This window comes from Pelobates fuscus, chromosome 2, assembly GCF_036172605.1.
Source record: "Pelobates fuscus isolate aPelFus1 chromosome 2, aPelFus1.pri, whole genome shotgun sequence".
Taxonomy (NCBI): Eukaryota; Metazoa; Chordata; class Amphibia; order Anura; family Pelobatidae; genus Pelobates; species Pelobates fuscus.
Window position 1 is genome coordinate 443,357,710 of NC_086318.1, and position 12,325 is coordinate 443,370,034.

Here is a 12,325-nt window from a genome sequence, read left to right on the forward strand (position 1 = left end):
ATATCCACAGTAAAAGAATCCTGTATTCAATTTTTTAAAATCACCCCAAAAATTATTTCTATCTTTTTCTATGTAACTTGTCGTTACAATTTGTTTTATATTTCGAGCTCCTCTATATACTATTTTAGGTTTTTCACCTATATATTGAGTTATATCCTTATCTTGGGATAAAATACGCCAGTTCTTCCTTAAAATACTTTTTAAGGTATTAGAGTCACTATTAAAATCAAAAATTAAAAGAATCTGTTTTTCAGTGTTATCATTATTTATGGGTCTTTGTTTATAGTTCAATAATTGTTCCCTCTCATATCCGTGCACTTGCTTAATTTGCTCGTCTATGTTTGATTCGGAATATCCTCTTTTTAGAAACTGTTTCTTTAAAATATCTGATTGAGTTGAATATTTCTATATTTCGGTACAGTTTCTCCGCAGTCTTAGAAACTGACCTCTTGGGACAAAAGAGAGCCAGGGACAGAAATTACAACTTCTCATTTCAATGAAACTGTTGACATCTACTTGTTTAAAGTGCATGCAGGTTTTAATCTGGTTGTTTTCATTGCACATGTCAAAATCTAAAAAATTAACAAAAATAGAAATAGGGTCGCACTCAGTCACAACAATTACACACAGGGTGCTACTGAGCATGGGTCAGCAAAAAAGACCCCAAGAGACATATGTAGAATAAAAAGAATCTCAGGCACTCACTGTGATTGTTCTTCAAGCAGCTTTATTGCAACGTTTCGACCTCAATGAGGTCTGCTTGAAGAACAATCACAGTGAGTGCCTGAGATTCTTTTTATTCTACAAAAATCTAAAAAATTAACATGAGAGTTGCTTATCTCCTGGGTCAATCAAATGTTCCAACTATTGGAGTTCAAAAACGTTAAAAATTGGAGGGCAAAGGTTTATTCCCCTCGCCAAATAAAAAAGATGTCATCAATGTAATACTTATAGAAGACCAGGTTTTCCGCCTAGCTATGTTGGGAATATATAAAAGACTCTGACCAGTAGACCGTAAAGAGGTTAGCATAGCTGAGCGCAAACCTGGTCCCCATAGCTGTTCCCTTGCATTGTAAAAATTATTCTAATTCGAACCAGAAGAAATTATTCGTGAGGATTAACTTAATGTCTTCAATGGTAAAATCTGGTTGTCCGAATAAAATTTGAACTTTTCAAGATAAAATTTTGTGGCTTCACATCCAATTTCATGTCCAATGCAGGTGTAAAGGCTACTGACATCACAGACTATTAGCAAGTAATTCTCAGACCATCCAAAATGTTGTAGAGTATTGAGGAGGCTCATTGAATCTTTAAGATATGATGGGCATTCCTTCACTATGTGCTGTAATAGAGTGTCCAAATGCTTAGAGAGGGGTGATAACAGGGAATCCACCCCTGAGACGTTGATTGAATCTTTATGTACCTTTGGCAATATGTACAAAACGGGAATCTTGGAACAAACCTTATACAAAAAGTCATATTCATTCTTAGTGATGTCGCGAACATGAAATTTTCCGTTCGCGAATGGCGAACGTGAACTTCCGCAAATGTTCGCGAACGGGCGAACCCGACGAACCGCCATAGACTTCAATAGGGAGGCGAATTTTAAAACCCACAGGGACTCTTTCTGGCCACAATAGTGATGGAAAAGTTGTTTCAAGGGGATTAACACCTGGACTGTGGCATGCCGGAGGGGGATCCATGGCAAAACTCCCATGGAAAATTACATAGTTGATGCAGAGTCTGGTTTTAATCCATAAAGGGCATAAATCACCTAACATTCCTAAATTGTTTGGAATAAGGTGCTTTAAAACATCAGGTATGATGTTGTATCGATCAGATAGTGTAAGGGTTACGCCCGCTTCAGAGTGAAAGACCAAACTCCCCATTTAACGCACTGCAAACAACCGCAAACAGTCCATTTGCACAACCGCAAACTCCCCATTTGCACAAGGTTGGATACCAAGCTAGCCATGTCCCGTTCCTTGTCCTCACTGATGTCATTGATGGTCTCTTCCTCCACCCAGCCACGTACAACACCAAGGGTCCCCAAAAGGTGACAACAAGCCCCCTGTATTTTTTTTAAAAAAAAATTACACCACTGTTACACCAGATATGAGTTGCACTGGTGTGACACTGTGCCCTGGCAGGCCCTGAAACACACACGTGTGAAGGAAACTGACTGCTATTATATTACAGTCAAAAAAGTTTTTTTTTCTTTTTTAAATGCAAGCTATTGTGACACCAGATATGAGTGGTGGCACTGGGACCACCTTAAAAATATTGGATATCGCTAAAAATCATGATCACTATATACTTTCTCTACAAACCTCTAAAATGAACCAAGCTACTCATCTATCCGCTATACCACTTTATCCCACCTAGAACTAGTGCCCAGTTAAAATACTTGACTCTTACTTACCCACACTCAGTCATGCCACACACATTTCACCACTATTCTCACTGAATCCCTCTGACTACGGCTAAATTCATCTTCTACATCAGAAAACTACTCCTAAGATTTGGTTGTATCCATGTCTCGGGTCTTTCATTTAGAATAGGGGCAGCTTCGGTCTCCTTCAACACTGACACTCCAGTGCATATTATTAAAAGATTGGGCAGATGGAAATCCTCAGTCTACAACCGATATATTCCTCATCCCGAGAAAGAAATGAGGAAAGCTTTTAAAAGTTTGGCTTTGTAAATTTGATGCAATAAGTGTGTTTTTCTTTAATACCTTTTCACCCTCTTTGCATGAACCAGATTTACATATATTACTAATATGTTTCTGAACATATATATTATATTATTCACTCACTCACTCACTCTCTGGGCCGGCCTAAGACATCATGCTGCCTAGGTCCAACGATAAATGACTATGGGGGATAATGTATAATAAACACAGGTTACTGGCTATGGGGGTGGGGATAATGTATAATAAACACAGGTTACTGGCTATGGGGGGGATAATGTATAATAAACACAGGTTACTGGTTGTGGAGGGATACTGTATAATAAACACAGGTTACTGGCTATGGGGGGATAATGTATAATAAACACAGGTTACTGGCTATGGGGAGGATAATGTATAATAAACACAGGTTACTGGCTAATGGGGGATAATGTATAATAAACACAGGTTACTGGTTGTGGGGGATAATGTATAATAAACACAGGTTACTGGCTATGGGGGGATAATGTATAATAAGCACAGGTTACTGGCTATGGGGGGATAATGTATAATAAGCACAGGTTACTGGCTATGGGGGGGATAATGTATAATAAACACAGGTTACTGGCTATAGGGGGATAATGTATAATAAACACAGGTTACTGGTTGTGGGGGGATAATGTATAATAAACACAGGTTACTGGTTGTGGAGGGATAATGTATAATAAACACAGGTTACTGGCTATGGGGGGATAATGTATAATAAACACAGGTTACTGGCTATGGGGGGATAATGTATAATAAACACAGGTTACTGGCTATGGGGGGATAATGTATAATAAACACAGGTTACTGGCTATGGAGATGGGATGGTCTGGGAGGGAGGGTCTGCTGCTGATTGGCTGGAATGTGTCTGCTGACTGTGAGATACAGGGTCAAAGTTTACTCAATGATGACGAATAGGGGGCGGACCGAACATTACATAGGTTCGCCATCCGTGGCGAACGCGAACATGCGATGTTCGCCAGGAACTATTCGCCAGCAAACCGTTCGGGACATCACTATTCATTTTTAGTTAAAATGCTTTTTTTAAAAAAAAATATCCGTGACAAACCCTTCCCATGTGAGTTTGCCACGAGCTCCTGGAAGAGCCTGCTTGTCAGCCTCCTGCCCACAGACTATGAGCCCTGCAGGGAAACCAGTAAAAGACTATTTAACTTGCCTGGTTTGTGGAATTCTCCTTTGCTTTTCGGGAACTGAACCAGCGCACAAACTATGGACCACCCGGGAGCTTGTTAAACCCAATGGTTACATTGTAACGATCCTAAACGCAGTGTTCTATTGGTTCATCTAGGTGGGCACCATTCGTATGCACAACAACATGGTGGCGGCCATTTTGTTTGCATGAACGCAGGCAGGAGTGTTTGGTCGTTGAGTTCCTGGAACTGAAAATGGACACTGAAACTACCAAACACCGCTAGACTTACATGATCACCTGCGTTCGGTTTTATATAACTTAGAAGAACACTGTTCGGTGGGATCATTCGTCTGGATGAAGGGAACAAGCTCCACAGTATGGAAATGGATTATGTTCGGTAGTTTGTTCTCTTTTAAACAGAACTTGAACAGAACTTGACCGACCGCTACCACTTTTTCCCTGGAACTATTTTGGGCAGGAGCCTCGTGTACGGTTGGTCAAAATATGACTTCCATGGAATTCCCGACCCCCGGGAATTTAACTTTTGTGGGATTTTCATGAAGTTAAAGGTACTTTTGGGGTGTCTGTGAAATGTGTTTTTTTTTGTGCCTGGAGATATTTGAGTTTTGTACAGTTCCTGACTCCATTATCTCCCAGGCATAGGGGAGGGATTACCCTGTTTTGTGTGGGAGTGTCCTGGGCGTGTTTTCTCGGACTCTAAAATGTATAAAAGCAGGCCATCTGACCAGATTAAAATATTTCAGCTTGTACTCCCAGAACTATGTGTCGTCTGGTTACTGGGAGGGGAAAGGGTTAATCACTATTCCAGCTTGTTCCCACTGGCGGATCCAGGGGGGGGCAACGGGGCAATTGCCCCCCCGAGAATCCGAGGTTCTCCCTCTCCCCTGCCGGCTAATGCAGGGCTGGCGCTGTCCAAGCGCCAGCCCTGCAATGTGTTTTCATGGACCGGAGGGGAGATCAGAGATCTCTCTCTCCGGTCCGCAGGCACTGTTTGCTGGCCGCCGGCAGGGGAGGGAGAGAGAGAGGACCCGGGGAAGCTCAGTCTGCAGCTCCTCCAGGTCCTTCTCTCGCGAGCATGGAGCATTGCCACGGCAATGCTCCGGATCTGGCGAGAGTGAACCACCAGGGATTCCCCACCGGACCACCAAGGATCGAGAAATGACATTAAAAACATTAAAAAAAAGCCCCCCATCGTTATCACACACATTGCCCCCACATACATAGACTGCCCCCACATACATACACTGCCCCCATACACACACATTGCCCCCATACACACACACTGCCCCCATACACACACATTGCCCCATACACACACATTGCCCCCACATACATACACTGCCCCCACATACATACACTGCCCCCACATACATACACTGCCCCCATACACACACACTGCCCCCACATACATAGACTGCCCCACATACATAGACTGCCCCCACATACATAGACTGCCCCCATACACACACACTGCCCCCATACACACACACTGCCCCCACATACATACACTGCCCCCGCATACATACACTGCCCCCATACACATACACTGCCCCCACATACATACACTGCCCCCATACTCATACACTACCCCCATACACATACACTGCCCCCATACACACACACTGCCCCCACATACATACATACACTGCCCCCATACACACACTTCTCCCATACACACACATTGCCCACATACACTGCCCCCAATACACACACACCCTACACACACATTGGCCCCACACACATACACTGCCCCCATACACATACACTGCCCCCACATACATACACTGCCCCCATACTCATACACTACCCCCATACACATACACTGCCCCCATACATACACACTGCCCCCACATACATACACTGCCCCACATACGTACACTGCCCAATACACACACTTCTCCCATACACACACATTGCCCACATACACTGCCCCCAATACACACACACACCCTACACACATATTGCCCCCCCCCACACATACACTGCCCCATACACACAAACTTCCCCCCATACACACATACATTGCCCCCACTCACACTGCAATGCACACACACACACTGCCCCCCTAACACACACTGCCGTCCTCACGTACACACTGCAACTTTCACACAAACACACACACACTGCACCTCTGCTCCTATGCCCTACTACAGCCCCATTTCCAAGCAGACCTCAGGTAAGTTGTCAAACTGTTCTTAAACGCTTTGACTACTTACTCTGGGAGGGGGTCCCGGCACTACTGGCACCATAACCACTACACTGAGCTGTAGTGGGTATTGTGTCTGGATTAGTTCTCTAAATAATCTGCAAGTGCCCCTCCCGAGGTCAGGCTCTGGCTGCCACTGCTTGTTCCAGTGTGGAGGATTCAACGGGGAAAGTCCTTGTAAGGACTAGAGCTCCCAGGACTGAGTGTCGTGCAGTGCCTGGGAGTGGATAGAGTGAGTTACCCTATTCGGCGCCAGCATGGAGTGGTTCCAGGACCCCAGTCAAGTCACGGCGACTAGGGACTGAGGTTTGTCCCCTGTTCCAGCCAGGAAGCGGTCCTTGACAGAGGTACCCAGCTGGGGTACAGGGAGCTCCATTACACCGTCATCCAAAAGTTTAATGTATTCTTTTTTATATCACTAGTGGGGTTGTGGGTGAGTTTTTTGTAAGCCTCCTTGTCCTCCAATTGTTTAAAAAAATATTTAAAATAATTCTCTTCTTTCATGATTACAACCCCTCCCCCTTATCCACTAGCTTTATAACAATTGAAGAATCCTTTTTAAGATCCTCCAAAGCTAGCTTTTCTTAAATTACCTTACTTCTTATTCGGTTTAATTTTCTTTATTTCATTGGATTTCAAATATATGGGATTGAAGTTGGATGTTTTTTTTTTTTAAAGAGGTATGTTTAAATTGTCCACTAGTCTCTATGTTCATGTGATTTATTTCTTTATTTATTTTTTTTAAATTCTTTATTTTTGCACACGATAGGTAAGGCAAGAATAGCACAACTTGGAGGCTTGCGCAGAAGCCAACATACAAAAAATCAGTCTAGTAAACACAATAATTGACAGTAGCCGACATCACAAGCCTCTTTATGAATACTATACTACTCGCCCCCCATCGAGGATTTTGTGTTTCTTTAAAATTCTATGCTGAACACACGATAGGCATAGCAAGAGCAATACAACTGTGTGGCTTGCGCAGAAGCCAAAATGCATAAGACCCGTTTCGTAAACACAAAATCGTGACAGCAGCCCACTTGCCAAGCCTCGCTATAAATTCTACATCACTTGTCTCCCACCGAGGATTTTTAATTTCTGTATTTTTGTGCACCATAGGTAGGGCAAGAAAAGTACAACTGGGAGGCTTGCACAGAAGCCAAATTACCAAAAAACAATTGTGTATACATAATAATTGACATCAGCCCCTATGACAAGCCACTTTCTAGATCCTGTATCGCTTGCCTCCTATCGAGGATTATTTCTTTATTTTTAAAGAACTTTTTAAGACACAATTTCAGAGTGAATCTGTTTATGTCTACATATGTAGCGAAAGTGTAAACAGGGCAATTTGGGGCAAATTTAAAACCTTTATTTAAAACACTCATGTGGAATGGGTTTAAGATTTTGTCTGATAAATTAAAAACTGTTATCTATTCATTATTTCCAATCCCCGACATCCTCTACTTCCCCTTCTTCGTAGTCTCGATTCCTTCTTTCTTGGGAGTACAGGGTCCTTCGAGAGAAGAATTCCCGTCCTCTGTCCAAAAAAGAAGGCGTGTTGCTTTTGTTGATTTGGTCTAATGGTCTATTGGAGAATGGGATTTTCCTCCTACATATTTGGGGTGATCTAAGTGTTTGAGGTGACCTAGGTTTATTGGAGACATATGTATTCTTCCTTTCGATTGAGTTGCTTACATTTTTGATTGATTACTTCTCCTTTTAATCTCAATCCATTCTGGCTTTTTAACGGATTGTGCAATTCTCATCTGGTTATTATTTGTTTTATTTTGGGTAAAGCCATTATGTCTCCTATAGTCTCCTGTATGTCTCCTATAGTTTTCTGATTCAAAGCGTGTTTCTTTGAAGTTGGTTTTATTACTATTATTTTTAGGTATTCTCCGGATATCGTTGGTAGCATAATCCTGGAAATCTCTCTGACATTTTTTGTTGTTCCTCCTGCCGTTTTTTCCAGATTATTACCAATCTTTGCACTGAAATCTTCAAAATCCTTTGTTCCTTTAAATGGTTTTAAGTTTTATTTGTATTTCTTTGATAGTTTTATCTATTTCCTCTAGATTTTTCTTTCTTTGTTCAATAATAATTGTCATCATTTTGATGGCGAAAGATGCTAGAGCTCTCTCCCAAATATCCATGAAACAGGTGTCACCTTTATCAAATGTGGGAAACTTTGTAAATCTGAGGCCACGTGGTATTATCTCTTCCCCCTGGATATTTCTTTAAAGTAAAAAAATTCCCATTTGATTTTTAATTCTAAAGCCTTATAGAACCCAACGTCACTGATGATGAATAAGTGACGCCGGGACGTAAGGACATTGTCACATGATTTAGGAGAACTCGTGCCGATATCACAGGGTGCGATGACGTGACGCCCGCATGTCACGGGGTTGTCACGTGACCCTGAAGAACCGAATGAAATGTATTTTATCTCTGTGGCTAAATAAATTCTTTTACTACTACACCCCTTTGGATCATCCCCATTTTTTGCAGATGTGGTGGAAATCCGAGGGTCATGCCGAGATAATCTTTATCTACATGCCTGTACAGCCAGAGCCAGCTTTGTGAGGCTCTAAAATTGTTAGTGTGCACTTGTATACTAGTTAAAATGGAGAATTATACAGCTGCACTATGATTGCTTTTCCATTTATATCTCTGCAGATACATCTGTGACCATCTATATTATTGTATATACAGGAAAGTACTATAACACCTGTTTTTGCCACTATTTGTTGCGCTTCCCACATTATCTTTATATTAGTATTTTATAGCCCCTAAATAGTATGAGCCTTGTTGGCTAGGGAGTGGTGTCTTATTTAGGACACCTTCAGACCAGGGATTTACTCACGGTGCCAAGAGTCTTCTCTTTAAGCTGTTGTAACGAAGACCATGTTAAATTATGCTGGACCAGAAACTGCTCCTCTTCTTCAGTGGCAGCAAAGCCTTCATCCGTTTCAGAACATTCCTTGGACGCCTCTTGGACATCTTGGGCATCATCTGCTGCTTTCCTGCACAACACACAGATCATTGTCTATCACTCTGTACACATTGAAACTAATCATATCTACAAATACACATTCAGTGACCTGGAACCCTGTCCATCCTGGCCGATACCAACCCTGGAAGGATTCTTTACAGGAAAATTCTGTTTTTAGAACTAATTAAATTCACTCCACTTATTCTCCTTTAAGTTCAGCAGCTGTCTAACTCATAGGGTAAAGAGGAACCTTATTTATGTTTCATATAATTATGAAAATATAACAATATATTATTTTTAACTTGAATGAAATGTCTTGAATAAGAAATACTTTGTCCTAAAATATCCCCTGTGTCTATCTTATTTCCACAAGTCAACAGAATGCTTCTTGGCACCAGGCCTTTAATCATGTTAATACATCTGCACACACACAATCCCTTTTTACAGTTACAGGTGAGTTACTAGTCTCAGGTATCAGGTCAGGTGTCAAATAGAGACTTATCTTGAATGGAATTCTAATCTTTCTCTTCCCTTCTCTATACACAGATCACAGCCTGGAGCACTTTGTTTCAATGTCACTCTTCTCGTTAGGTGACAGAGTTCCGCAAGTAAGTTTCTCAATATTTCTGAGTCACAGGGTCTCCTGCCACATGGGTCCTTCTAGAGTTATAACATTATCTTATTAATGAAACCCTCAGGAACACTGATTTACTGGTGTAGACAACATTACTCAATTTTCTTATAAAAAAATAGTCTTGGGGGGAGGTTCTGCCTACCTGTATTTGTTTAACGCACTGATTATCTGCCTAACTGCCTTCATGATTTATAATATGATACAAGGAACACGTGATTTATAATATGATGCAATACAATGAACACACAATTAATAATATAACACGATGAACACACAATTAATAATACACTGTGTGCAGAATTATTAGGCAAATGAGTATTTTGACCACATCATCCTCTTTATGCATGTTGTCTTACTCCAAGCTGTATAGGCTCGAAAGCCTACTACCAATTAAGCATATTAGGTGACGTGCATCTCTGTAATGAGAAGGGGTGTGGTCTAATGACATCAACACCCTATATCAGGTGTGCATAATTATTAGGCAACTTCCTTTCCTTTGGCAAAATGGGTCAAAAGAAGGACTTGACAGGCTCAGAAAAGTCAAAAATAGTGAGATATCTTGCAGAGGGATGCAGCACTCTTAAAATTGCAAAGCTTCTGAAGCGTGATCATCGAACAATCAAGCGTTTCATTCAAAATAGTCAACAGGGTCGCAAGAAGCGTGTGGAGAAACCAAGGCGCAAAATAACTGCCCATGAACTGAGAAAAGTCAAGCGTGCAGCTGCCAAGATGCCACTTGCCACCAGTTTGGCCATATTTCAGAGCTGCAACATCACTGGAGTGCCCGAAAGCACAAGGTGTGCAATACTCAGAGACATGGCCAAGGTAAGAAAAGCTGAAAGACGACCACCACTGAACAAGACACACAAGCTGAAATGTCAAGACTGGGCCAAGAAATATCTCAAGACTGATTTTTCTAAGGTTTTATGGACTGATGAAATGAGAGTGAGTCTTGATGGGCCAGATGGATGGATTGGTAAAGGGCAGAGAGCTCCAGTCCGACTCAGACGCCAGCAAGGTGGAGGTGGAGTACTGGTTTGGGCTGGTATCATCAAAGATGAGCTTGTGGGGCCTTTTCGGGTTGAGGATGGAGTCAAGCTCAACTCCCAGTTTCTGGAAGACACCTTCTTCAAGCAGTGGTACAGGAAGAAGTCTGCATCCTTCAAGAAAAACATGATTTTCATGCAGGACAATGCTCCATCACACGCGTCCAAGTACTCCACAGCGTGGCTGGCAAGAAAGGGTATAAAAGAAGAAAATCTAATGACATGGCCACCTTGTTCACCTGATCTGAACCCCATTGAGAACCTGTGGTCCATCATCAAATGTGAGATTTACAAGGAGGGAAAATAGTACACCTCTCTGAACAGTGTCTGGGAGGCTGTGGTTGCTGCTGCACGCAATGTTGATGGTGAACAGATCAAAACACTGACAGAATCCATGGATGGCAGGCTTTTGAGTGTCCTTGCAAAGAAAGGTGGCTATATTGGTCACTGATTTGTTTTTGTTATGTTTTTGAATGTCAGAAATGTATATTTGTGAATGTTGAGATGTTATATTGGTTTCACTGGTAAAAATAAATAATTGAAATGGGTATATATTTGTTTTTTGTTAAGTTGCCTAATAATTATGCACAGTAATAGTCACCTGCACACACAGATATCCCCCTAAAATAGCTAAAACTAAAAACAAACTAAAAACTACTTCCAAAAATATTCAGCTTTGATATTAATGAGTTTTTTGGGTTCATTGAGAACATGGTTGTTGTTCAATAATAAAATTAATCCTCAAAAATACAACTTGCCTATTAATTCTGCACTCCCTGTATAATACGATGAACACATGATTTATAAAATGATACAATACAATGAACACACAATTAATAATATGATACAATGAACACGTGATTATAATATGATACAATGAACACGTGATTTATAATATGATACAATACATTGAATGCATGATAAAATGGCTCATATTAAGGTTGAATAAAATAAAATAGAGCTCTCACCCATTGATAATAGCCTCAGACTCCACATGGGTGAGATCGGTGCCTGGTGTCATCAGTCTCCGGAGGCCATGGGACTTCTTATTGTTGGGTCCAAATTCTTTTAATAAAAATAATAATGATTTATTTTCTAATCTTCCATACGATATGCATACTATGGCCCTTAAAGCTTTCATTTAAATGGATCATATAATTTAATATAGATTTGTGCATGGTGCAATTGTTCTGTTTGTCTGAATAATTTTCACAAAATGTTGATCAGGAAGTCCGATGCTTGTTTGACAGGTCAGTTTGGCTGAATATCGTCCATGGAAAAAATATCTGGTGAAACATTTGGACAAAAAGGGGGCAAAAATGGGGCAAGAATGGGGCAAGAATGGGCCAATCAGTGTACTGCACAATATACACAAAGCATATAGACACATTTTCCCACGATTTGGTTCACAGAGCAATTGAAAAAATGTGAGTAAGAGAAGGAAAAACAGAATTAGCAGTAACATAAACTCTTTATATGTAATAGATATTTATTAAATATATAATATATAAATATAGATTTCTTTTACTGCTCATCCTTTTGTTCCTTCTGTTG

The 12,325-nt window shown here is 41.0% G+C and overlaps 1 protein-coding gene across 1 annotated transcript in view; it reads right to left on the bottom strand.

Moving 5' to 3' along the window:
• Nucleotides 1–12,325, bottom strand: part of LOC134586452 (uncharacterized) — a 73,568-nt gene that overhangs the window by 26,314 nt on the left and 34,929 nt on the right. The window contains exons 6-7 of the mRNA XM_063441967.1: nucleotides 11,740–11,836; nucleotides 8,963–9,122 (exon numbers count right to left, since the gene is read on the bottom strand). Of these exons, the coding sequence (XP_063298037.1) occupies nucleotides 8,963–9,122; nucleotides 11,740–11,836 (257 nt within the window). The remainder of the gene's footprint in view (nucleotides 1–8,962; nucleotides 9,123–11,739; nucleotides 11,837–12,325) is intronic.